This window comes from Neoarthrinium moseri (genome assembly GCF_022829205.1).
Source record: "Neoarthrinium moseri strain CBS 164.80 chromosome Unknown scaffold44_Wmoseri_CBS_16480, whole genome shotgun sequence".
Lineage (NCBI taxonomy): Eukaryota > Fungi > Ascomycota > Sordariomycetes > Amphisphaeriales > Apiosporaceae > Neoarthrinium > Neoarthrinium moseri.
The window spans coordinates 87,947-113,588 of record NW_026055158.1 but is presented as its reverse complement, the minus strand read 5'-3'; the positions used below and the strand labels follow the sequence as shown (position 1 = coordinate 113,588).

Genomic DNA, 25,642 nt, shown 5'->3' with positions numbered 1-25,642 from the left:
GTCTGATGAACAATGGATTTGCTACAATGTTTTGAAAGTGGGTGTTTTGATTGCCACAATTAGAACGTAGAAGCATACAGACGCTGGTACTTATAGTTTTCCGCAAGAGAATATAAAAAGTAATTCAAGCATATAAGTGCGTGCTTCCAGGCGGCAGCTCAGTCAAACGAGAGCTGCATATTTAACGTCATTATTTCCTAATAACGTAATGTGATACTAATGACAATCCTTCGAACGCTTGGCCGCTTTTCAACCTGCAGTCAGGAAGGAATATACGAGCACAAGGCTAGTATCAGCTCCAATCAACAGGAAAGACAGAGAAGGTCATAGCCCAATGACGTCTGAGATAATGCACCTTTGCATGTTACTCTCACTGACGTGGTTCTGCTTACATACATGCTACGCTAGTGTGCATCCGGAGACTTCCACCGCGACTATTTGACTTGGCTTATTTCGGCCGCTGACTCTATCACAGCTGTCATGATTATTTTGCGGGTTACCTTTGCTTCGGTATGTCTTTCCTAAATCTTTGTTGGAAACAAAGCCACGTCAGTTGGCATGACATAGGCTTACCAGCCAATATGCTGTAAGCACTTAGAGAGAAATGTACTTATTTACGTAGCGGTAAAGAGATCGAAGGGTTACCCCTCATATGAGTATTTATGATGGTATTGAAACACTCTAAGGTACTGTCCAATGACCAGAGTTCCTTGGCTATGGCTCTATCAACTAATTACTTGGTATACTCTCCACTTAAGCTGGTGGTTATAGGCCATGCGCGTGGCACGATTGCCTGTCCTCCAGCGAGGCTTCCCTACGGTTTATGACAGGTACCATATCAAAGCGTATATCAGAATGACAATCAACTTGGACTGATGTTCGCCTTCCTGCTTCATGGGGAGTTGCTGCACGGCAGCAGGGGAGCGGGTCTAAGGATCGTGGTACTGCTGAGCTGCCCGAGGCGGATCCTAATTCCATGCGTACCACCCTAGTATATGAAATGCATGAATTACGCATTTCGAGTAAGGCGTAGCCGTCATGCGCTCGAAGCGGATGGCTTTGCGGAATGCAAGTCTTCACGCCACCCTTGTACCTATAGCCTCAAAGTACGTGCATGTGAGGCGGTCATAGTTATTGCATCATACACAGCATGATTCAAAGCACGCTTCCTTGTATACATGCTCCCGAGCTCGCTCTGCTTGTGAGCTGCGATGTCCTTCCTGAATTAACGCGCCAGGAGTTCGGCTCCCGAAACGTTACGACACTCGTACGCTGATTTTCCTGGTCAAAATACAGAGCTATTGCCTCAATAAAATCTCTTATGAGCACATAAAACTTTAGGCACGTCTGGGTTCTATCTTGAATCAATACTTGATAATGCCTCCAATATGTTGCGGCATGGCATTGTCAGGTGTTAAGGTAATAGCTGTGTCTGCTCACCGAGGCGGCCAAACCGATTTATCTCCAATGATTATCCCATCCAGCTTGCTCAACGGCGAAAGCAATCGCCAGCTTCGAGAATTTTGCCATATGCTGCCGTACATCAGTTGTGGTCAATTGGGAGTAGAGAGTGAACCTACGTCAATTGAAAAGTAACCGTGTTCATCGTCAACATCCATGGTGTCCTTGGCAGTATGGACATAGGGGTCAAAGTCACCCATGGGGCCATTGTGCGACAAAGGGTTGCCCTCGGTAGCGAACGCTGAGGGGTAGTTTTGCTTAGTAAAGGACATGTAATCCGATCCGGCACCACTAGGCACATATATTGTCAGCATGGATAATCTAGAATCGTAGACCCAGTATGTTGCTTACGGGCTGAGTTCATAAATTCCAGACTTGATGGGTATGTACTCCTTGGCCAGGTTCGCGGCCCACTCCGTCAAGGGCCCGTCTGCTTCGGTCTTGACGAAGCCGATAGACTCTGTTGCGTTTCTGGAAACATATGCAGTCATGTCCTAGTTCGCATTAGCCACAGTAATGGTTCCGGGTGTCTCAAAAACTCACAAACTCCATCATGGCGCCAATCGTTGCGCGTGAATCTTTCTTGTATCTCGCGATAGCCTGGCTGCCCCACAGTCCGGCTTCCTCAGCAGCGTACCAGTGAAACTCAACGGGGCCATGCTCAGGGATATAACCGCTGTGAGCCAGGACGCGGAATGCCTCCAAGATGCTGACAGTACCCGAACAGTCATCGTCGGCACCAGGGGCAGGCAGAAGAGGGAACAGGTAGTTTGCGGAATCCTGGTGGGCGCCCAGAATCGTCAACGGGTGAGAGAAGTTCCGTACTTTCGGCTCAAAGCGTGCAATGATCGACGGCTGGGCAAAAGTGTGGGTGAAGAACTCGAGCGAGATATAAGTGCTCACGGGGCTTTGGTCGATAATCTACGCATAGTGGTCAGCCTGTGCGTGGCAACGTCTCCAGAAAACAGCACTAACCTTGGCAATCTCGTCATGCAGCCATCGAGCGCTTTCTGCGCCAATCACGCTGCTATACAATCGGTTGTAATAGCTCGTCATGTGTTTGAGGACATGGTGCATTTTGTCGGTCGAGACTCGAGGGAAGAGGGCCTTGACGAGCGCCTGGTGCGTCAGGTTGGGTAGGTCTACAACCATGTAAGTCGTCGAAATCGGGTTAGATATCTAACAGCTTAATTCACTTACTGGCCTTGCCGGAGAATGCCTCGACGTCGTCCAAGTACCCTTGCTGATAGTCGGTGACATCCATGAACTTGTTGCCCTTGCGGCGCAAGCGCATCTTGTCGCCCTCGGTCATCCATCTTGGCTCCTGCTCCCCAAACACGCGTAGGAGTCGCGGCTCGGCAAGCTCCGCCGCAGCTTCTGGGTGGAGGGCGAGGTATGCATCGACGGGATCCGAGTGCGCTTCGAGTGCTGCGAGGATGGCGCTGTCGACGCTGTGCTGCCGAACCGGTGCGTTGGAACTGTCTGGAGGGGAGGCGAGGACTCTCTGGTCGGATGCTGGTGACCCGAGACCGAGCGTCGTGGCGCCCAACAAGAGCACCACTTCGAGGAGGGTTGAGCGCAACATGACTTGAGCGCAGCGTCTCGGATTGCGCGTGTTTATGTTCTGTAGCCCGGGAGCCTGGAGGAGGGCAGCTTTACATATTGTCGGCAGGTGACTGAGCGCATCGGAGTTGAGTGGATCGGAATTGGATCGCCCGCAAGCCCGGAGTTTGGCGTACGGTATCTGGACGTCAGAGGCTCAGAGCTCGCCGCTACCGCTAGTTACTGTGTAATAGAACCCTGGCAGCCTGGTTGTTGTTGATCCAGGGATCTGGTCGGCTCGCTGGCTCGTACAGGCACCAGCCTTGCCTAAATAGGCTGCTAGCCACCTGTTTGACGCGCCAAGCCGATCCCGCCAGAGCGGCCCAGCGGTTCCTTGACCCTGAAGAAGTACTTTGCATGCAGTTCAGGCCAATACCTAGGTAGGGACCTCGGGAGCCAAAGAGAAGGCTTCCAGGTTGCTCGCATGTACTGGACTGAACTTACCAACACCGCCTATAGGTAGGTATGCCGTTCGCCATGAGCGAGCAGCAAATTGTTAACAGATGAATGTACTCATACCGTGGCGGATATGCACGCAACAACCCCACACAATCGAATTGCTGAGCCGCTCTACTGCAGAACCACAGACACCCCAAAATTGCGCCATGTGCAGTTCAATAGTGCACCACGCAAAGGGGCACACAAACGCCGATTGGCATGGCAGAAGACACCATCTATTCCGATACTTCTGCACGCAACACAGCAACACCGGGGCGGGGGTTCGCAGTGATCGAATTCGAATTATCAGGTCCATTCCACCTAACTGTCTCAGCTTGTACGACGCTTACAATATGTGATCGTTAGAAGCGCCTGGACGTGAGATTGCGAATTGGTCAAAGTCCCAGCCAAACGCTTTGCTATGGGTCCATAGAGCTGTATTTCAAGCATTATACTGATTTCCACTTACTCTAAGAGCCCAGAGCGATGACTGAAGCAGAACCCGGAAACATCAGAACCCGTCGTCAGCTAATAATGGCACTGGCAGAAGGGCAGGTGGTTGTCCGCGTGTCAATGACACTAGGTCGAAGTTAAAGGAGCGGGTCTCCAAGTAGCAGCACGATCCGAGGCTTTATCAGAACCCGCGCCATCAGGATCGATGGTTAAGGCTAGTTAGCACTACTGTTTTTGCTGGTTGCGCGTCTGATGAGATTGTTGTCATACGGGCAGTCTTCAGCCACAAATATACATGTCACTCTATATTAATATATAGCTTACGTAGATTCGCTCATTGGACGAGTTATAGTTCAAGAATCTGTTTTCAATTTTGGGCAGGCGGCATATAGCCTATCTGGATTACGCCAGCATGTCTCTTCGCAGAATTGTTTGTCCATCTGATTCAGCCGCACGCATGTCAACATGCTGTGAAGCTAAGCCAACGGGCAGGCGAATGGGTTAGTCTATTCCAAGCAGGACCGACCGTCTAGGACTGGACTGAAAGGTTCGATGTTCTAGCCATGTGCCATTATGAGCATCTGTATAAAAGGCTGCGTCCACCCGCGTAGCCGGCTGTCGTAAATCCCCAAAGAGCACATCAACACCAAAAGGCCACTCACATCCAGCCCTCAAAACTTGACAAGTGCACCATTCTACACAGAGAAACCGACAGACAAAGAACTTCGCCATGTTCTTCTCCAAGGCCCTTGTTCTCGCCGTTGCTGGCACTGCTCTCGCCGCTCCGAGTGGTGGTATCGAAGCTTCTGGTCTAGAGAAGCGCGGGCCAGAGACCATCCACTTCGCCGATTGCGTCACCTATCTGGCTATCGACTATTACGCCGACGATGATAATAGCAACTCTTTCCCCGGGAACAGCAACGAATGCGTTACAAACAGTTTCCGCGAGGGCAGCTCCGGCTCTTGCAGCTACAGCACCGGCGTGAAGCTCTCGTACAACCTCATCAGCGGTGCTAAATCCAAGTCGGCCAACACTTACGTGGGATCTGCCAACAATAGTTTCAAGACATTCGCATGCAAGAGGGGCAGCGACCGAGTCTTGTATGTAGATGGCAATGGCCACGCGTGCAAGGACACATACTACTGCCGAGTAAGTACATCTCGGTAGCACTACTGTCACTTGACACAAGTGTCTCATTCAATTCAGTGGGACATTACTGACATTGGCTTTTCAGCCTTGAATTCCCTGAATCACTTTGTGACAGTCCATGATTCTTTGAATTGTGTCCGAAGAGGTTCAAGCATCTTGACACCTTGGTGACACTATGGGTAACATTCATTTATCGTTCAAGTAGTAGACACTTCTTCAGCTCTGACTTCTAAAACTAATCCAAACTTATCACCTATCTCTTCGTTGTCTGCTTTGGCTCCAGCATGGTGGTTGCGATGTTATCATAGAAAAGACAGCTCGGGATGCTGATGGTTCAATGCCTCACATTTCCATCAAGCACTCCAGCATGAAAATAGTTACCGCCATTGCGTCAAAATCTGATTCTGATCTAAAACTGAAGCATGGTTTATTTGATGGCTTCTCTCGCTGGATCTTGCAGTCTCGCTAGCTCCAGCAACAGCCTGTAAACATATATTGTTCGGTCAACTTCTCGAAACGCTTTCGAGAACCACTCACGCCCCTGTTCCGCGATTTCCATGGCCCGTTTTTGTCCAGAATCCGTCGACGTGAGGTAAAGCACCAACTCCGGGAGTTCATCCATGCTCTGGCTCACAGGGATGTAATGCACCCACGGAACTAGACGCTCGTCATGCCACTCGCGGAGAAGGGTCTGCTTCAGGGGCGCGGATCTTGAAGCCAGTAGCTTGTAGTAGCGTCCACTGATCCCATTTCCATCCATATCAAAGACCAGCTGGAATCGAAATGCCTCATCCTTGTCTGCCCAGGACTTAATGTTGAAGTAAGAGCTTTGGTCTCTGCAGTATTTCCATTGGCATTGAAATATCCTTGTGAAAGAAACATCAAATAACCTGGTGTTCAGGAATGAAGATTTCACAGAAGTGATTGCGCCTGCCACCTCCCGGAGATAGTAATGCGTTCTCCGCTCCAAGTTTTGTGCAACTGCCACAAACCTTTGTCGGTGGTACTGTCGCCACTGATTGTCTGATGTATAGGCGCCTGTATTAGACCCAGCCCAGTACAGGGTGCTATGCTTTCTGTCCCACTCTATGTCGTTTGTTGTGTCGTACTGAAACTCCGATTCCATGTAAGCTGGGCTTGGGAACAATATATCGCCCATAGTTGAAGGCGAGCCGGTTGAGAGTACCGGAACCAGGCCTTCAATCAGTCGGAACGAAGTTGGGCTCATGAAGAGGCCATGCGTGTTTCGATTTTGGGGATGTTGGCACAGGTCCTTGTCCGAAGCAGGATGCGCCACGAACTGTAGAGTAGGAGTTTTGGCATGGTATCGGTCTCGGCTGAATTCATCTTGCGGATTAGTGTCGCAAAACTTGGTGATCGCATCCCAAGTATACTGCCTTGACATATCCGCTAAAGCCACTTGGGCATGCGATGAGGGCGGATTGTTCCTCCTGGATCCCGGAGGGATCAAAACCCTTGGCTCATCAAGATGGTTTACCAAGAACTTCAAGTCAGGGATAACACCAGGTAGGTTGGCCAACAAGCTCTCAAACATGGATCCAGTGTGCCTGTCGAAAACACGATACGGGTGAGTACAGTGAGTCTTCGCGTTCTCGCTGGTGAATTGGCATAGCCACAGCTCACTGTCCAATGCATCTTGTACCTCAACCATTATCCGAGCAATCTCAACGCCACTGCGCTTCCAAAACGGAGACACAGACGCGTATATAGTATCGTAGTCATCGATAATGGGTGATTGATGCGACACAGCAAAGTCATACCAGGCCTCAAAACCTGCTGGGGGTTCTATTTCATATCGGCGTCGGTATTCAGTTTCCGCTGCAGTGTAGTTCTGGGACTGCTTCTGTAACAGGTGGTGAAAGTCAGTTCTAGCCTCGCCTATCAATTTTTCGACAGGATGATTTCCAGAGCGGGCAGTCTCCCTCACGACAGACTCTGCGGTTCTGATAGCATGGAGATTCGCTGCATACGGGATGATCGCGAAAAGGCTGAAAGTCCACAGAGCTAACCTGCCTCTCTCCTGCCGCGGAAGCGCGTGTATGACTTGACCAAGAGAAACGACCGATGCCGCAACATGTGACGCCGCTTGAAAGCTCGATGTTTGTTTGAACGGATCGAGAGTTGAAATGATGGCGAATGTTCCTATCGCGGGCGCAATATGCCATGATGTTAATCGGGCCTAGAATTGATAAGTATCTCAGGGCAGTGCAGGTGTAGGTATACATACAGTTTGGATGGTGAAGAACCAAGACAATGATTTGGCAAAGGCTGATAATAGTGTGTATCCAAGGTTCATGGCTGGCAAGCCCGAAACGATGGTCTCTACAGCCAGTATGAAGCCCAAAATCGATGCAGTGAATGATGATAATGGGCCAATAGCACTGTCGATGTCAAGCCTGGGTATGCGACTACCTTGTGGTGCTCTGGGAGTGAGCGCAACGTAAATTATAAGATAAGCAGCAAGGTAAATCAAGGACAGAAAGGCTTTCCGGTAATCCCAATCCGTCAGGCTGAGTATAGCGAACAGCGCGGCGGCCGATGTGCCTGAAACCGTGTCACTGATGTAAACGCACCACCGGGGATTGGAATTGGACGGAGCAGCTCGCTCAGACCCTTGGTGAATCTGAATTGCTAGTAGTATTGGAGTCAATGCAGGCTGCTTGCGTTTTAGCTTCCTATGCATTCCGGTTCATTAGAGGTATGTGGACTACTTACGAAATACTGCAGTACATCGTACTCCGCCCGGAGACAGCTCGCACATACTATGCTCCCAGAGACCAGCCATAATGCCTTGAAGGACGTAGACTGAGCTCTAGGGCTTATCGGCACAGTTGCTTTGAGGACTGTACCATCATCCGCCCTGTTCAGAGCTCTGCATAAGATGGGCAGCAAAATCCAAGACAGTGTCTCAGCGCAGAGTTCTGACCTTCTCGAATGTACGAACTGCGTCAGCGCTGTGCATGCTAGGGCTGCACCGGCTGATGTGGCGACATCGATGCTGCCGGTCTGCGGTGCCCACATCATCTGCAGTTGTGATTCCAGTCGCAGCTTGATGGCATTTACGAGCGCGTCTGAAACCCGTTGACTCTGCAGCAGGGCGTAGGGGAGGTCTCGAATAGCTCATTGGATTCAAACGGGGAAAGGCCGTCGAGCCGTTCGATGGGCAAGAAACCGTTTGAAGATGCTTCCGTTGCAGTTGCCTGGGGTATCACCCAAATGACCCAATCCACGCTGCACCAAACGGTTTTGTGTCACGAACGGTTTTCTGCAGCTCCCCTTCTCCCTTGGATCGGCCGCATTAATCCGCATTTGGCGCATACGGCCAAGGATGCTAAGTGTCAGCCTGTGCCCCATCGCTCCATTCCTGCCAAGACAGGGAAACACTGCCTGTCCTGGTGTCACAGCCATCAAGGCGAAGTGTACGATGCCGTTTTGCGTAAGTTCATATACAATCGAGGGGTTCGGCGGAGCCACCGGTCACTTCTCCCCAGAATTTCCATCTTCAACACTGCGCTGGTTAGTTGATATCTCAGATGACCCGCGGTACCGGTAGCTCACAAAACGCGTCTTACTCGTACTATGTACAGAGAGACCCCTGACTAATGACTTAGTGGCTTGGCGCTTTAATTGACGTTTGGCTCCACATTGGGGACTAAATCGATTGAGCTGGCAGAATGCCACACCTGATAAGTGGTGATAAAAAGGGAACACGTTATTCCCTAGTCTGACTTCAATAGCTACCTTCGTTAAAGCACTCTTGGCCGCGAGGCTTAATGTCTTGTATCTATCGCGATGACGGGGCTCCGGCCGGCCTAGTTAGACAGTCGCAATCTTCTGGCGCTCGACATGGTTAAGGTTACGACGTTCGCTGATTATGCTTACACTGAGTTTATGTCCGCTTGTATATGAATTCCCAGTACTTTTGTCATAGCGTGGGGTTGGCACGGACTTCTAGCATCTAAACTCTTCCATGAAGTCGGGATTGTGGCCATTGGATCTACATGCCAAATCAATCGCTATATACCAAACTGCCTTAGGATGTACAATGTAGTTAGTGGAAGCTCTCCCAGCGCCGGGGACATCCAAGTTTACATATTGGGAATATTCTAGGAATCCCAAGTGGCGAAACCCGGTCTCTTATATTGCAACTAGTAATTCAATTCCAACTCAATAGCGCGCCAGACCCTTGTAAATGGACTTCTACTTCAGAGACACGAAACACTATGGATGTGGCAACCCTAAAGATGGGAAGATAAGTCCCTTGCTTTGACTTCTAATACAATATCCTCAACCAGCGGATGTAGTCCGAGACATTCTGTTGAGATGCTACAATGCGAGATTTCTGCCGCATGTAAATTTCCTCTATGCGCATATTCACTGGAAAGGAGCTAAGAAATAAAGAAATCAATCGGAGAATGCTCCAACATCGTCTACTGTAAGCAGTGTCCCCTGTCGCGTCGCTACATGTATGATACTCAAGCTGTCAACGTTGGGCTCTTGGTAAAATCACTGACATTTTTTCCAAGTTGTACATAAGCGTGTGGAGCAGGTCTAACATTGAGTTACGCAAGTTGTTGGTGCTGGCATTGTTGACGAGCAAGCGTCTCTTAGAACTTACGTCAACGACTGGAAATATAATTAAAATACAGCATGGGTTGAAATTTCTATTCATCTGTGCGTACCCGAGAGAGGGGCGCAAAAATATGAACTTCCCAGAGATCGGCAATTCAGGACAAGGTCTCAGCCTTCTTCAGAAGGTGCAGGTCGCGCCATACAAAATCGCCCCGAGGCTTGAAAGTCAAGTAGGGACCATCATGGACAGAGTTAAAAGTATCAAACAATTGGAACTCCCCCGGTCGCTCCCTTCCTATCTCTGCCCCACTGTTACCTGCGCCAACCTGACCAAGGTTTCCGGAAGCCGGCTTGAAGTCAAAGTACCATAGTGTTTTAGCCAGCGCAAGACTGGTCTCGAGATAAGCCAGCGGTTTTCCGGCACATGAACGAGAACCTATAGAGAAAGGAGAGAAGGCCTCACGCATGAGCTTGTAAGGCTCGCGGTTTTCTGGGGTATCAGAACTCGGGGTTAGCCACCGCTCAGGGGAGAACTGATACGGGTTCGGGAAGTATTCATCATTATGGTGGAATGCATAAATATTCACACCAAATGATATGCCTTTTGGAACAGGGTGCCCGTCGATCATCACTACGCTGTCCTTCTCGTCTGGAGCCAATTGTCTCCACGGCGTGCTGGGCCCTGGCGGAGACATTCTCAGCGACTCATCAATACAGGCACGCAAATAACGACAGCCCGACAGCAGAGGACCCCCTCTCACTTCGCAGCCGGAATTGAAAGTAGACCGTATCTCTTGAGCTACCTTCTGGTAGCACTCCTGGTTGCGTGATAGATAGAAAAAAGTAGCAGCAACAGCTGCCGCGGTTGTGTCACCACCTAGTCTGTCAGTTTAACCACGTTCTAATTTGAGAGGAGCATTGACACGAACCTGCAATCGTGAAGAACATTGCTTCGGTCCAGAGGTCAATTTGCTGCGGGTCTTCGTCGTCCGTCGCTAGGGCATTGGAAACATGCGCGTAGAAGTCGTTCTGGGCGTCCTTGTCTTGAGCAAGGCGGGATCTAATCATGGTTTGCAACAAACTGGTGAACCTGTCCCATGACGGATAGAAGAAACGGCCCACGACATCATGTAGGTGGATTTTGTGGATAAATGGGAACTGCATGTTCAGGTTACTCCGGTAATTTCCGAGTCTAATGGCGCTGATGAGGAACCGGTTGGTCTCGTGGGTTTGTAGTCGAAGGTCGTATCCGAAAGAGAGGTGGCCGACAATATCATAGCCTAGCCGCTTGCTTCTTTCCGTCACGTTGATAGGACCAGAAGATGTCAAAAGCCCCGTCACGAAGATGTCCACCTGGGCAGATAGTGTAGGCTCAAAGCCGCGTATGGAGCGCTCCGAGACGGCCCCACCTATGAGCCTACGCTTTACCCGGTGCAAATCCCTGTCTATGGCATTGAAGAAGTTAAACACGTTTGGTGCTGCCTGTGAAACCAGATATGAATCAGCCTTTGTGACCTTCTCATTCTGGTATATGTCTAATATGCGTTAGCAGCTACAGTAAGGGCATATACTTTTCATCATACCTCGCAATGCTGTGATGGAGTTGAAAACGAGTTTGTTGGGCCCATGACGCATGACAGGGCCTATCGAATGTTACTTTGGAAAGAAGCCTTGCGTGTAGCACTGAGTGTAAGATATATTAATCATACCATACTTCTGGAGGTCCAAGTACGTAGTCAAATGAAGACGGCGCCTGAAGGCGTAGAAGCCAGGATACGCATCGGTGAGCTTGGCAAGGAAGGGTCCCGGATAGCGACTGAGCGGATGTAGTACAACTTGATAGCCGGCTACTATGATGAACTGGTTGTTGTGTTAGTAGACACTACATGGCGTCTAGAAGGATGTCATCGCACGTAGGAAACCACGAGGCCGAGGGTACCATATACCACGGCTCCCGGGTAGAAGCCCAAGCTGAGCATGAGAAATGACATGAGTTAAGTCAAAAAAGTTTCCAGATACTCTTGGATGATTTGGATATGGGTGATTAATTGGCTTTGGTAGACATGACATAGTGTCGCGCAGGCGGGTCAAGGTTGTAGAGCCTCCGATGAAGATGAGCGGGGACAGTGGCCGGGGGAGCCAGGCCCATTCTTTGTGTGGCTGTTGGTTATATCTTTAGCAAATGGGCATTTTATAGGCCCCGTGCAACATCTGATTCTAGGTGCTGTCCTGCTTATGGATTCACAGGCCATTGCCCCGCCCCACATCCAACCAACACAGCCCTTGCATCCTACCTGCGCCACATAGAGCGAGCGGCGTGTTATCCCCTCTCTGGACGGGATCACACATCATCCGGTCTTGAAAGTGCCTGATCTGACTGACGATGACCCAGCGCACCTACCTCGACCCTCAGGCGCCCGAGGCTTCTGCCATTGGATGATGGGATGAGTCCTCGGCATTCAGCCGTGAAAGCGGCGTCGAGGTGAAGCTCTGTAGGTACGCTATCTTATACGATGCTGCCGTTGCTGGAACGATGATTGGCTTCGTTCCCTTGACGATCGCTCTCGCGGTTTGGCTCGCTATGGTGCCTCTCATGTCCCTCAGAAATACTACGGGGCTGTTACTTCCCTTATCCGCTCGATTGGTGGGAATACACCGCGGCTTCGTTCTAGACAGGGTGCGTTCACGCCTGTAATCCGATGTGGTCGCTGCATTTGAAGGAATCTACCACAACAGTAATGGTGCTTCTACAATTTGCGTATACTGAACCCTACTAGATGGAAAGGTATAGACTCGGCCCTTAACCAATGCATGGCCACATGGGTATTCGCTATAGTTTCGCACTTCTGTGGTCCTTCTTGGTATTGTATGCATTGTTGGGTCTGGATTGGCATTGCCGTCATAGCAAAGCCCACAGCAGGTGAGCTTCCCTGGGATGCACCACCAAGCATCTTTGAGTCTTTCTTCCTAATGCTTTCTATTACTAGCCACAAAATGGCGGAGCGAGAGCGGCAATTGAACATCCAGTCTATCCGTCTTTAACGCTTGATCTTGCTCGAACTACTGCTAGAGACTAAACTAATGAGATGTAGACGATATTTTTCGAAGTTTAGAAGAGGAATTAAGAGTAAAAGGGTTACGATTGAGTCCGTGATTCCACCGGTGTCATTAAAGGGATGGTTCAAAACTTCCTCGTCTTGTATACTTTAGTGCTCTGATTGAGCCTCGCTAATTCAAACGTGGAAGCAAACCACCCTCGTGTGGAAACGAAGACGAGATATTCTATTCTTTTTTGAGCACTAGATATAGCTACCGACCGACCGGGATAGACTCGGCCTCGGTGGTTGTAATCCGGAATTTGGACCCCAGCGGGTTTCCCACAGACTAGCCGGGTATTCCGCCAATTCCGCACCCCGACCCAGAAACGGCCGGATGGCGGAATCGGTAGCTGTCGGGGGAACTTTTACACCCGAACCAAACTGCTCCGGGGTCTGCCACGTCTATTGCACAGCACCATACTTGTACTCAGAGGACATTCTACTCGGTACACAAAAGCTAGCTACTTACCTCAAAGTACACTGTCAAATTTCCATTTGACTTATACCTTCTACGTAAGCCCTTCCTTTGTAACGAAATCCTTCAAGATGGCGGCCCCCTCTTTCAAGCGTAAGTAACTTGACCCCACGCATGAGATTCTTGAGTTCACGAAACCACAGGGCTTGTACGCTTCGTCCCCAAATCAGATGCCTCGAAGGTTCTTTTGGGCGAGCCTGAGTCGGAGAGCGTGGACGTCGGCGAAGCGCTCTGGAATGGCCAGGAGGTTACCGTCAATGTCTTCTCTGGCACATCAGTCCTGGCAGCGGGATCGGCGACCGGCCAGAAAGAAGTCATTGACAGGGTCCTATCACCGCTCGACAGCAGTGAAGTCGGTACCATTCGCTGCATTGGTCTGAACGTGAGTCAACTCAGTATTCTAAGATATAAGTCCGCGCTGATGCGGTCGCTCGCAGTATGTGCAACATGCACAAGAAGTCAAAGTGGCGTTGCCAGAGGTGCCGACTCTCTTCATGAAGCCCAGCACTGCCCTCGCAGACCCGTGGCCAGCCAAAACCGCCCTGCCGAAGCTCACACAAAAGGACGACTGTGGCGACTACGAGTCCGAGCTCGCAGTCATTATTGGCAAGACGTTCAAGAACGTGTCCGAGGAGGATGCCATGGACTATGTCCTAGGCTACACCGCTGCCAACGATGTGTCCAGCCGTGCAGCCCAGTTCGCGCAGTCGCAGTGGTGCTTTTCCAAGAGTTTTGACGGTTCATGTCCCATTGGTACGGTCCCATGCGATTCCAATAATGCCCTGCATCTGACATGATTACTAGGACCGGTCCTTGCATCCAAGTCTGCCATCCCAGATCCATCGAAGCTAAAGTTACAGGGCTCGAAGAACGGCGAAGTCTTGCAGAGCTGCGGGCTTGAGTATGTTCCCACATCAATATCCCCGCATAAATCCGAGAAGCTGACAACTCCAACTTTACAGCGACTTGATTTTCTCCATTCCCAAGTTACTGAGCTTCATTTCGCAGGGTTCAACAATACCCGCGGGTACGGTTATCATAACCGGCACTCCAGCGGGAGTGGGCGTGGGAAAAAACCCCAAGGTAACACTCCGGGATGGAGATCGGTTTGACGTGAAGATCACACCGCATATTGGGACCCTCATTAATGTATTCGAGAACGAGGTATGATGACTATAGAGCTAGTTTACACTTATCCTTGAATTCAAAAGGGGAAGTGACTGTAATTGCGTTTGGTATTTCATAAGTTGCCAAATATCGAGTTAGAGCCTTCGACGTCCTCTAACTGAAACGCGAAGTCGAGGTCCATCTCTCCATCTATAAGATTTAGGGGTCCCCAGTAGTGATTCAAATGGAGCATAGCCTCGTTAGCATCCATAATTGCTGGTATGTCCGGAGGTGGTTCCGTTGAAAACTTCCGCCTTGCTTTCTCGGTAGCCCTTTGCAGTAATCTTGCCGCTTTCAACGCAACCACGCACTCATCCATAGTCTCGAGAATCTCTATTGCCATGCCAACGATTTTTAGCAAAGGGTCGATTTCAGTTTCAGTAGCTTCTTTCATTACGTATACTAAAATCACAGAAGCTGCGAATACAGTATATGTGGTGTTATAAAACCTATCCTTGATTAATCACTGCCCGTTGGTGATTGAGAGGAATAGAAAGGGGACACTCACCATGTCCGGAAGAAGTCATGGTGCTGATATGTTACGTATATTGTATCGATGGTTTCCTTTGCCGAGTCGAGGCATTTCTTGATTCCCTCACGTAAGCCTGGCAGGGAACTACGCTCATTGGATGACGATGTAAGGAGTAACGAGCCGAATGTAAGTATTCGGAGGTTATGATACCCTACGAGTCAAAGAGTTAGAATCATGGAAATGCCGCTGCCCAGGCAACTCACTTATGCCGAGCACTAGCCTCTGTCTTTTGGCCCATTGAGGATCGCGAACACTTTTCAGTGGAAGTGGACCTGCAGTAGACTGTCGTGGACGTATACTCTCGGGTAGGCTCTCAACCCATCTGTCGAGATCCTGTTCGAGCTGATAAGCAAGCGCCACCGTTCTGGGGGTTATGGTTTCAGGAAGATAGATTCCGAGGCATATGCTCCTGGTGATCCTCGACAGGTCGACCATTGATTTGATGATAGCAACATGAGGGGGGTCGAAGCTCTCAGAAGGCGGTGACGAGTCGCAGCTTTCGTTCCCAATTACGGGAAAACGTCGATTATGGTATAAATCAGCTCCCAGCGTATCGGGCCTGCCCATTGCGAACGACATCTCGCTGCAGGACTGATCGTCAGAACGTGGAAACACTTTTGGAATTCCGAACCTACGTCTCAAGCGAATAGAGGCCCCTTGGTAAAGCATTAGTGGATGATGAGACCCCAGTACTCATGCAACAGACTTACCACCATGTCCTGGTCTCAGCTTTGAGTTGGGAAACATTCTTTCTAGAGTGTGCACTCGGTTCACGGTTGATTCCCATCGCCAAGGCAGTCCTTACTGCTAGGCCCACATACATATACGACCCTGAGTTAACAGTCAACATCGGGTCAGGGTTGTATCGCTACTTAACATACAATGTGGGTTCAGCTCGTTCTGACATATTTTTGCCTAGAGGAGCAGAGATGTTAGCCAACTGTAGTAGAAACGAACGACAAATAGTCCTTACCAGCATGAAGTAGCACTGGACCATATCCAGGTCCGTGACCATGCCCAGCCGGTGGCAGCGTGCAATCGACTCATCGAACAACCTTCTACTCCATTGGAGGTTCCCAATTCCCCCTATTGGCTCATCTTCCCTAGGCCCTACAAGCGCACCGAGTGACAGAATGCTGTAGTAAAGAGCAGCAAAGCTGGAGGCATGAGACGCACTGCCATCCTGTGACCACAGATTCTCGCAACGAGACATGAACTCTGTCTTATCCAAAAAGGGGTGGACATAATGGATACTGGTAAAATAACTCGTAATAAACACTCGACATTGCGGGTAGTGAGTTGCGTGGCCTACAAGGCGATGGCTGGACAGAGCAGCGTCCACGGCCGGTGAGAACGCATCGTTGTGCAAGTTGGTAACAAGAGCCTCGCCGTCAGCATCCTCTGTGGACCCTCCCGGCGCATCCCCCGCACGTTGAACATGAGAGAGGAGCGCCACGGACGACGAACTGCCGTAGAATTCTACATTCCTTGTGTGTTGATTTATACCTGACACTTCTTGCCCAGCAGTCCCTCTTGAGGGCGGGGTTGCGGGCGTACCAGCATCAGGCTCTCCTGTGGATGGCAGATGGGGCGATGCTTGTCCTCCATTTGCCTGCCTCTCCAAGGCGGACAGACGTCTCACCTGCTCCTCAAGGTTCCGAACGTAGCTGTTTGGTGTATGTATGTATCAGTGCAACATACTTGCGCAAGGCTCGGGCTTGGCAATGACGTACTCTGGTGTGAATAGCCTTCTCCCTACTTCTTGGCCTCTGTACACACACTCGATGTTGTGGTCTGGAAGATAGGTTAGACACAGGACCATAGGAGAGCGGCAGTCTCTCACTTCTACAATAAGTGCATGGATATAGATCATCGCATTTGTTCTTCTTGACTCTGCAAGCATCACAAGCGCGCGCTGCCCGGGGCCGCCGGACCTTGCTGCCGGAATTCTGCATAGGAGGTCGCACGCCGGCTTGCTCCATGTTCAGGAACCGATGACGATGCGTTTGGATTCCGGAATCGGCTCCAGATACGAGCACTGCGGAATCATGATAATCGTCCCGGTCGATTGGCAGGCAGGCTTGTTCTGTAAGTGTTGACTAACTCCGGGGCCGGGGTGCCAAATTACGACGCTGATCTGCTTAGGAGATTATTGGTGGTCCAGGCATGAGATCTGGACAGAGCTCTCACGTGCCGGACTTGGAATGGAGAATGTGGGGTTCGGATGCGGGGGATGGCAACCGGGATTGCTCTGGTTCACGAATACATAGCGCTCTGCCACTAAGTCGCGTATAGTTACTCTTTACCTAGGTACCGACTGGAGCGCTGAGAAGTAAGCGGGCTCTCGATCACCCACGGCTTTGGTTAAGGGGTTATGGCGAACGCAAATCCCTTCACATGGGCGATAAGACGATTGCTGTCTGTTTATTCTACAGGGACGAAGAGACCTGGAGTTTCGGGTGGCCCAGCAGGGTTCGGCCGTACCATCGTATGGTGCATGCTTGCTTGATTTAAGGGTCTCCCCCACCATCCCCGCACCTGTTTAAGAAAAAAGTCCGGTCTATCCGATGGGCTGAACCGAACTAAGCTGCTGGATGAATGTGCTGAGTTTCTAGAGCTTCTCGTCCCGTGCTCGAGGTCTATCGACGAGCCTCAAAATCAAGCCAATATTTATCTAGATGCTCTATAGCTGATATCTCTGGAGTTGTCGAGACGCTGCGCGACGGGTCCTTTCTATCTATACGTAGTCAGGCTGTTGGGAGCCTTATGACTCCAGCAATGGAGGCACCTTCTCCAACAAATATTCCACCACTGCATCCGGCCCTCGCTTGACCTGAAAACCAGCAGGTAGTGCGTGAGTCTTGATACCTGGCTTGATTGACCTTGCTATTGCCTGAATTTGTGCAGCCTCTTCGCTTGTCCACATTGACGCGCAGAACTGTACCAGGTCAGCAGGTTTAGTCCTAGCTGGGCTTTGTCCACGGCCAGCTCACGAGTATATCGGGTTGAAACTCTCTCACTTTCCCATCAACTTCGTCAATTTCTGAGCATCGTTAGACTTCCAGTTCGGATTCACAAGGACCGGAAAGTACCTTACTTTCGCAATTTGCAACATGCTCAATGGTATATTGGTCTTTTAGACCTTCGACCATCCGACCAACAAGCCTCCTTGCCCGGTCAGGCGCGGTGTTCACGGTAACAAGCCGGTAGGGGCCTTTGGGCGCCATCTTTTCGTAATAATAGAATTTCACACTGGGATTCCCTCCATGTGATTGACAAGTTGAATTGTCGCTATCAGACTGTCGCCGTGCGTATATTAGACCTTGCATCGGCCAATTTCTTGCCCGGCCCTCGGCGATCATCGCGGCCCCATTTCCCGCCGGTAGTTCTTGCGTCCTGCCTTGCCGACTACCCCAGGGTCTCCCGGAATTCCCGTAGGTATGCAACAGTGGGGGCTTGGCGGAATATCCGGTGTTCAGACCCTCGTTCTATTTTCCCCAGATTGATCATCATCTCCAAGTTCTTGAGTTCCGCATTCAGAAGGTGCATGAAGTGTGAGGGCAAGCGGGGTCGCCGTTCTTTACCGGGATTTCCTTTACTTCTCTGGTATCCTCAGCTCTCACTTGGCAGGTTTGAAGGAGTGCATTTCTTTAGTCCCACAATATATTGGCGTGGCATACGCATACGCCTTACTCGTTGCACCATTTTTAAACGCATATATTATCAGATTAATGTCGTGAAGCGACGTTCCACGATCTCTAGCGTTGATTCGTGTCTTTGTCCCATCCTGTTCCTCGAGCCCACGGGTTGATAGAGAGAAAGGCTACTGACAGCAGGTGGTTAAGAATAAAAGCATGGTACATGTTCCGCTACCAGCCTTGTCTTCGAGCCTCCAACTAACACGTTATAGACACAACAACATCGCAAGAGCCCTGTGAGCCTGGACATTGCTGTCGTCGGCGCAGGGCTAAGTGGCCTTGCTTCCGCGATAGGCACCGCTCTCTCTGGACATCATGTGACTGTCTATGAGTCCGCTAAGGAGCTCCTCGAGGTGCGAAGTGGAATGGTCATTTACAACAAGATGCAACGTTCTGACAGACTTGCGGCAGGTTGGCGCAGGACTCCAGGTAACACCCAATTGCACCAGGATTCTTCAGAAATGGGGGTTACCCGATCGGTTGTGGACTTCAGCTGCCGAGCCGACGTCCTTGATAATACATCGCTACTCCGGAGAAGTGCTTTTGATGGAAAAGAACTTTGATAAGAACATTAGGGAAAAGTATGGGTCACCGTTCATCGATCTTCACAGAGTTGACATGCAACTGTCTCTGTACGAGCGTGCCAAGGAACTAGGGGTAGAGTTCAAGCTCGGGGAGAAGGTTGACTCTATTGACTTTGACAAGCCAGCGATAACGTGTGGTTCTGGGCTCTGTTTGAGCCCAGATCTCATCGTTGCAGCCGACGGCTTATGGTCAACGTGCCGCTCCTGCTATCTGGGAACCAACGATCTGCCGCTGCCAACTGGTGATCTGGCATATCGGGTCGTGCTCAAGCTTGACCAGATTACGGACCCCGAACTGAGACTTTGGGTCAAATATCCTTCGTGCCATTTCTGGATCGGACCAGGGGCTCATGCTGTCGGCTATTCATTGCGGGCGGGTGACGTGTACAATATCGTGCTCCTGGTACCAGATGACCTGCCTGAGGGTGTGAGGAAACAAGCAGGCTCGACTGAGGAGATGAAGGCATTATTCCGAGATTGGGATCCAGTTCTCAACAGATTCTTGGACCTAGTGGATAATGTTGAGAAGTGGAAACTTATGCACAGTCAGTTGTACATCATACACCGAGCCTGGTACCGGAAGCCGTTCACTAACATGTAACAGGAGATGAAATGGACTCATGGGTGAACGAGAGGTCTAATTTCGTGTTTGTGTAAGTATCCATGCTTCTATGTTGTACCCCTATCTACTGACCGAAATGTATGCTCCAGTGGCGATGCATGCCATCCTATGCTTCCTTACCTCGCTCAGGGAGCCAACTCCGCCATTGAAGATGGAGCTGTCTTGGGCCAACTTCTAGGGCATATCACCTCAAAAGACCAGCTTCCTCAGGCACTGAAGATGTATGAGAAACTACGCAAAGCCAGAGGTGAAGCTATTGTCAGGGAAACATTTAAACAGGTATGTTGGAAGTACTGAACTCTCCGTTGGACGCATCCTGAGTTGAGTCCTCTCCGTCTAGCGTGAAGCATTCCACATGCAAGATGGCCCAGAGCAAGAAGCCCGCGATGAGCTCTTCCTCAAACAAATGAACGGTGAGCTACTAGATGGGCCGTTTCCTAGCAGATGGACATGTCCTCAGGTACAGCGGTGGATATATGGGTACGACGCCTACAAGGAGGTGGCGAACGCTGTGCAGCAAAATCCGTTCTCGAAAAGCGCCGTTCCCAGCCAAAGCTCTCCGGTTCCAACCGCACGAGCGAAGACGAACTCGCAGCTTATCAGTAGATTAAGCTCGTGGTTCAAGACGAGGCTGAACGTGAAGGCCATTTCGTGACCAATTCTTGATCCTCATCATGCAAATTGCCTGAGTATTTGGCTTCGACTCGTTGAAGTTTCAGTCTTATGTCTAGCCTGGCACAGCGCATTTAGCATAGCAGAAGAATGTATATCACAACACTTTCCTACTATCAACAATCAAGTGTTGCTTATTCGCAGCAAGAAAGTATACCTGACTTCGTACGCCGTCGACACGTACGTTTTATTTACCTTTGTTCGATATTCTAGACGCGCCTCAGCCTAATCTCCTTCATGGACTTACACGGACCGGCGACTTGGTGAGTGTCCGTGATTCACGCACGACAAGATCGACTGCTAAATAGAAAGAGCCTTGTATAGTTGAATTGTTTTGATACTCTTAGCTCACTCTATCAAGCTCTCCAGAAAATCGAACCCCTCACGCTGAAGGTCCCAAGTCCGGGTCCCGACCTTCATTGTACCCGCAAACGTGTGCTCCTCATCAGGCACCTCGGTCATGCCGCATTTAACGCCCGCCTTGCGGAGCGCTGCGTATAGATCCCGGCTCAGACTGATCGGCACCATGGTGTCGGCGGCCCCATGGACGATGAAGGTCGGCGGAAACCGCGAGCCGGCCTTGGCCACGTTGAGCAATGGGTCGACCTCGTCCCAGTCTCTTGATGGAAACACGGCGCTCATGACTTTGCCGTTGGCGATCTGCGTCAATGCGAATGTAACGCGCGGGTCAGCAAAATTGGGCCCGCCGGGGTTGGTCTGGCCTTCGAGCGAGACACCGCCGACAATGGGCACAGGAAACTCTGCAAAGACTTTGGACTTGCAATCATCTATTGGCTTTGCTGGGAGACGCGCCTGTACGTGCGGTAGTGGAGTCTCCCAAAAGGGGTCCGAGAAGTTGCAGGGCCCGTACATGTCGAATATACCTGCAACTGGACGAGGCACATCGAAACCCTAGTTCCATGAGATTAATCGGCTTGTTGCCCTTGTCAAGTAAAAAATAAACCTCAACTTACAAGACTGAGGGCTAAGGTTCCACCCGACGACGTCCCAAAAGCAAACACATGATCAAGGTCGACTCGATGTTTACATTCTTCTCCGGTGGAGAGAGCTTTCTGAAAGCTACCGTCGTATATCCAAGCCAGCAGATCACGGCAGTCTTGCATCGGACCCTTCAGAAGATCAACTCCGGGACACAACCGATGATTTGGCGCCAGCACGATCCATGATCGGTTCAGACAGTCCTCAACCTGGTCCTTGTTGACCATCGCGGATGATCCGAGCATAAAGGCACCGCCATGGATGTCAACGACTGAGCACAAAGGTGAGCACGCGGCAAAGTGGATCCATGACGGTGTCGATGACTTACTTACAGGATGGCCTGTTTTCTGTTTCCCCGGCGAAGAAGAGGGCAGGTAGACGTCAACATCAATCTCTAGGCCGTCAACGATCTTGTAGATGAACCGCCTGGAAGTTGGTTTCGCCATTGTTTGGAGTAGGCACCAAGCTTCACCGCAACTCGATCATAACTCCGCAGAAAGGAGCTAGCGCAACAGTTGTCTCATTGAACAGCCGTGTAGCGAACCCCCAGTGTCTACGACGCTCTTGTAAGAACCACCAGGGGAGTTCTATTGAGATACTGTGGGGAAACAGGATGTGGCGGGCCATAGTGTCTCGGCAATTCCGTAGTAGCTACATCCGCCCTTGAAACCCGGAATTTCCGCCACCTGAACCTGAGTCACAATTTGTCTTTCCCCTCTACAATGCTTCACTCATGCATGTAATGAGTGCCGAACAGTACCACTCGGGACTGTGGGGTAAATAAGGGGTTTGCGACTGACCCCATAACACAGCATCCATACCTCCATACAGACCAGGTCCTTGTCCAATAAGAGGAGCTCGGCTAATCCATTTGGGGAAGAACGGGTCTTGCTATAAGTCGAGCAAGCATAAGTCTCGGTACGTCTGACAGATGTTTCATTCTTTACAAAGGATACCAATATATTCAACGTGAGAGCTGACACCAAGCAAGAAACAAGATAGGGACAAACTGTCTAGGCTGGCACAATAGCTTACGCCATCAAGAAAGAGAGAAAAGTCGTCAGACACCATGGGCATCCCGCTGCAGTCGCTACCCCCTGACGCCAGGACCAACTACATCATTGACCAGCTCGAGGGCGAGCGCATCACGCTGCCGGGGAGTAAGGGCGCGTTCCGGATTCTAGCCTCGTCCAAGCAGACCAATGGTGGCATCGCCGTCTTCACCAGCGGTGCCGTCCTATCCGATGCCCCGGGTTTCCACTGGCACCAGGAAGCACACGACGTGTTCCTCGTGACCAAGGGCTTTCTCAAACTCTGGAACGGCGACAAGTGCCGGATCATGGGCCCCGGCGACTTCGCCTACGTTCCGCCGGTAAGTCCAGGACATTTCTGGCCGACGAGATCTGTTATGGGAGTCAATGGAAAAAGAAAGCCTTGCTCATCACAATTTCACAGACCATAATCCACAACCCGGAGCTGCTGGGCCCACACACGGAGACGTTGGGCTTGGTGGCGCCAGGCGACTGGGTCGACTTCTTCCGGTACGTTGGAGAGGAGTACACGGGGACGATCGCGCCCGAGGCCGACGACCGCGACCTGCGCAGCCTGCTGATACCCAAGCTGATGGCGGCCAAGGACCGCTTCGACGTTCACTTTCAGCGCGACTACAAGGCGCCGGAGGTTGGCGACTGGCTGGAGACGGAGAGCGTGCTGCCGGACCCCGGCCAGCCATACTTCCTACGCGCCAACACGGGCCCGCGCTGGCTGCTCGGCGGCGTCATGTCGCGGCCGTTCATCAACGCCGCGCAGTGCGAGGGCAAGTTTTCCATCTCGAGTATCGAATCGTCCAAAGTGTATGGAGACTCTGCTTTCTCGGGATGGATCTCGTTCCCCACCGTTGATCACTGCTTCTGCGTTCAAGAAGGTCTGTTGAAGGTGAAGGTGCGAGGAGACGAAACCTGGAGTGAGGTCAGAGAAGGGCAGACGGTGGTGATAGCTGCCGGCCAGGCGTTCAGGCTTGACTTTGGAAGCCGTTACGTGCGCGCCGTATGCTTTACCAATGGCCCTGGGATCGAGTATCTGATCCACGCGGCGGGGTCACCATATTCCGGCTTCATTCTGCCAGATAGCACTGAGCCGTGGGATAAGAGCCAATTCGAGGCAGTTTGCAAGGACTTGGGTGTAACATTGTCGTAGCGGAGTCTTCCCGATGGACGTGAATTGAATCTGTTAAATAACATCGAGTCTCTACTGTGGTGAATGCACAATAGTGCGCTACCATACGCTTCGCTGTGTGTGTGCATAAGAGCTGCGTCTTCATCTCAAGATTATGTCTAAACATCTTGCAGTGCACTAAGGCGGCAATAACAGGACGCCTTGATCGGGATATCTGCTCTCTTGATCGCTGCCTCTAACTGCGGCGCAACCTTGGCGGCTTCACTTACACGCCCAAGTTTTACCATGCATTCGTGATACCCATGAAGCGACCAGACATTGTTGGGGTGTCGCAGGGCACGGGGTAGCTTGCCATCAATGCCCAAGTCTTCCGCATATACCGCAGCTGCCTTATCTAGGTGGCCCTGCTCCATCAGGAGTGCGCCGTATGCATGCCGCGTCGGCTGCATCCAGCCCCAGGGCTCATCATAAGGCAACCCGTCGTCTCGCGCGATGGCTTCTCTCAGATGCGCGAACGCGCCTTCATAGTCTCCGCGGCGGTATTGGATCTCGCCATCCATCATTGCCTCCGCAACATTCAGGATATCAACACATTTGTTGTTAAACAGCATCCGGGACTCGGGGACGACCTTGCGGGCCTGTAAGAAGGTGTCTCGCTCCTCTCCGGCGCGGTCAATGTCACCAACTGCCGCATACGCCACAGCCTTTGCGTAATGGGCCATGGCCGTCGTCACGCAGTAGAGCTCCTGGTCGCTAGGCAACGACAGGTCGATAATGTCTTGCCAGCGCCCGAACCGTATCAGCGCATGCACCCGCATGGCGAGAAAACCCTCGAGCCAGTCGGCCATAGGCGGCGACTCGACCCGGAGCAACTCGTCCGAGAGCGAGCGCTCCATACGCGAGACCGTCTCCAGAGCGACCTGGGACTGCGCCGCGAACATGGCGGCGTAGATGCAGAAGTGGTAGTCGTGCATCCGGTACAGGGTATAGAAGTTGAGCGGGCCCGCGCGGGCAAGGAATTTCTCATCGGCTGCTATAGCCCGCTGGTTCGACGAGATGCCGGACTCATAGTCGCCAATGAGCATGTCGATGTGGGTGGGCATGTGGTTGAGATGCCCGCCGTCGGGGACCAGGAGCCGAAGCTGGTCGGCGGCGGGCTTTGCCGCTTCAGGGGTTGGTGACATCTCCATCAGATGGATGTATAGATGTAGTAGCCCAGGGTGCTCTGAGCCCCGAGGCTGGGACAGAGCACCGTCCAGTACTGCCTTCGCATCCACCGTACGCGCTCCAGAAGCCGGTTGGCCGGTTTGCAGGTCCCATAATTGCCACGGCGTAAGATTCATCAGTGCATCTGCATAAAGAGCTGCAACATCCAAGTCCTCCGGGAACGCTCGGTGCACCTTCTCCATTGCGTCTGCGTACGATTGATTCCATATCGACATGTCCTTATCCGGACTCTCCGGATATCTGTGCAACAGAGCTTGTGCCAACGACTTCTCCACAGGGGACGATGATTCAGCTGTCCTGAAGGCCTCTGACACCATGCGGTGGGTTCTCTGGACTGTCGTCTCCAGCTCCGTCGCATCAAAGAACTCCCAGGGTTTGTTGTAGTTTGGGCCCAATGCATAGGCTACGCCCCAGTAGGCCATCGTGCAATTGGGATCACAGGCAATGGCCTTCTCAAAACAGTCAACTGCCTCTTCATGGTTGAATCCATAGCTCCAGAGAAAACCCCTGTTGAACCAGCTCTGCGCTTCGTCACTACTGGTGGTGATCTGTCTTCGATACGAGCCGAGATCGTAGTATTCCCCGCCTTGATCTACGGGGCCCTTTCCGTCGTCTGCTGGCGCCATCCCGGAAACGACCAAAGGGTGATCCCAGCGACTTTCAAATATCTAACCTAGTTGTCAAACGCGCAGATCG

At 51.3% G+C, this 25,642-nt stretch overlaps 11 protein-coding genes across 11 annotated transcripts; 4 read left to right on the top strand and 7 right to left on the bottom strand.

Moving 5' to 3' along the window:
* Window positions 1-1,458: 1,458 nt before the first annotated feature.
* Window positions 1,459-3,046, bottom strand: JN550_009527 (uncharacterized protein; the record flags this gene model as incomplete). Its single annotated transcript, XM_049321609.1, has 6 exons — window positions 1,459-1,533; window positions 1,581-1,752; window positions 1,813-1,955; window positions 2,005-2,382; window positions 2,437-2,603; window positions 2,662-3,046. The coding sequence occupies 6 exons, from the start codon at window positions 3,044-3,046 to the stop codon at window positions 1,459-1,461; spliced, it is 1,320 nt and encodes a 439-aa protein (XP_049168474.1).
* Window positions 3,047-4,684: 1,638 nt separating this feature from the next.
* On the top strand, window positions 4,685-5,275 carry JN550_009526 (uncharacterized protein; the record flags this gene model as incomplete). Its single annotated transcript, XM_049321608.1, has 2 exons — window positions 4,685-5,104; window positions 5,162-5,275. 2 exons carry the CDS (start codon window positions 4,685-4,687, stop codon window positions 5,273-5,275), a joined length of 534 nt encoding a protein of 177 aa, XP_049168473.1.
* Window positions 5,276-5,531: 256 nt separating this feature from the next.
* Window positions 5,532-8,146, bottom strand: JN550_009525 (uncharacterized protein; the record flags this gene model as incomplete). Its single annotated transcript, XM_049321607.1, has 3 exons — window positions 5,532-7,304; window positions 7,353-7,781; window positions 7,841-8,146. 3 exons carry the CDS (start codon window positions 8,144-8,146, stop codon window positions 5,532-5,534), a joined length of 2,508 nt encoding a protein of 835 aa, XP_049168472.1.
* Window positions 8,147-9,852: 1,706 nt separating this feature from the next.
* On the bottom strand, window positions 9,853-11,688 carry JN550_009524 (uncharacterized protein; the record flags this gene model as incomplete). The annotated part of the gene is made up of 5 exons (XM_049321606.1): window positions 9,853-10,574; window positions 10,627-11,232; window positions 11,281-11,340; window positions 11,407-11,557; window positions 11,611-11,688. The coding sequence occupies 5 exons, from the start codon at window positions 11,686-11,688 to the stop codon at window positions 9,853-9,855; spliced, it is 1,617 nt and encodes a 538-aa protein (XP_049168471.1).
* Window positions 11,689-13,341: 1,653 nt separating this feature from the next.
* Window positions 13,342-14,440, top strand: JN550_009523 (uncharacterized protein; the record flags this gene model as incomplete). The annotated part of the gene is made up of 5 exons (XM_049321605.1): window positions 13,342-13,363; window positions 13,414-13,652; window positions 13,708-14,023; window positions 14,075-14,171; window positions 14,233-14,440. 5 exons carry the CDS (start codon window positions 13,342-13,344, stop codon window positions 14,438-14,440), a joined length of 882 nt encoding a protein of 293 aa, XP_049168470.1.
* Window positions 14,441-14,941: 501 nt separating this feature from the next.
* On the bottom strand, window positions 14,942-16,951 carry JN550_009522 (uncharacterized protein; the record flags this gene model as incomplete). The annotated part of the gene is made up of 9 exons (XM_049321604.1): window positions 14,942-15,120; window positions 15,173-15,552; window positions 15,605-15,625; window positions 15,680-15,800; window positions 15,851-15,884; window positions 15,943-16,448; window positions 16,527-16,636; window positions 16,703-16,763; window positions 16,813-16,951. 9 exons carry the CDS (start codon window positions 16,949-16,951, stop codon window positions 14,942-14,944), a joined length of 1,551 nt encoding a protein of 516 aa, XP_049168469.1.
* A 782-nt stretch (window positions 16,952-17,733) lies between these two features.
* Window positions 17,734-18,196, bottom strand: JN550_009521 (uncharacterized protein; the record flags this gene model as incomplete). Its single annotated transcript, XM_049321603.1, has 3 exons — window positions 17,734-17,907; window positions 17,963-18,012; window positions 18,067-18,196. 3 exons carry the CDS (start codon window positions 18,194-18,196, stop codon window positions 17,734-17,736), a joined length of 354 nt encoding a protein of 117 aa, XP_049168468.1.
* A 627-nt stretch (window positions 18,197-18,823) lies between these two features.
* Window positions 18,824-20,479, top strand: JN550_009520 (uncharacterized protein; the record flags this gene model as incomplete). The annotated part of the gene is made up of 7 exons (XM_049321601.1): window positions 18,824-18,826; window positions 18,880-19,020; window positions 19,079-19,796; window positions 19,856-19,904; window positions 19,963-20,152; window positions 20,214-20,286; window positions 20,340-20,479. 7 exons carry the CDS (start codon window positions 18,824-18,826, stop codon window positions 20,477-20,479), a joined length of 1,314 nt encoding a protein of 437 aa, XP_049168467.1.
* Window positions 20,480-20,893: 414 nt separating this feature from the next.
* JN550_009519 (uncharacterized protein) lies at window positions 20,894-21,990 on the bottom strand (the record flags this gene model as incomplete). The annotated part of the gene is made up of 3 exons (XM_049321600.1): window positions 20,894-21,457; window positions 21,520-21,815; window positions 21,873-21,990. The coding sequence occupies 3 exons, from the start codon at window positions 21,988-21,990 to the stop codon at window positions 20,894-20,896; spliced, it is 978 nt and encodes a 325-aa protein (XP_049168466.1).
* Window positions 21,991-22,613: 623 nt separating this feature from the next.
* On the top strand, window positions 22,614-23,740 carry JN550_009518 (uncharacterized protein; the record flags this gene model as incomplete). Its single annotated transcript, XM_049321599.1, has 2 exons — window positions 22,614-22,916; window positions 23,000-23,740. 2 exons carry the CDS (start codon window positions 22,614-22,616, stop codon window positions 23,738-23,740), a joined length of 1,044 nt encoding a protein of 347 aa, XP_049168465.1.
* A 137-nt stretch (window positions 23,741-23,877) lies between these two features.
* On the bottom strand, window positions 23,878-25,572 carry JN550_009517 (uncharacterized protein; the record flags this gene model as incomplete). Its single annotated transcript, XM_049321598.1, has 1 exon — window positions 23,878-25,572. One exon carries the CDS (start codon window positions 25,570-25,572, stop codon window positions 23,878-23,880), a length of 1,695 nt encoding a protein of 564 aa, XP_049168464.1.
* Window positions 25,573-25,642: the final 70 nt, after the last annotated feature.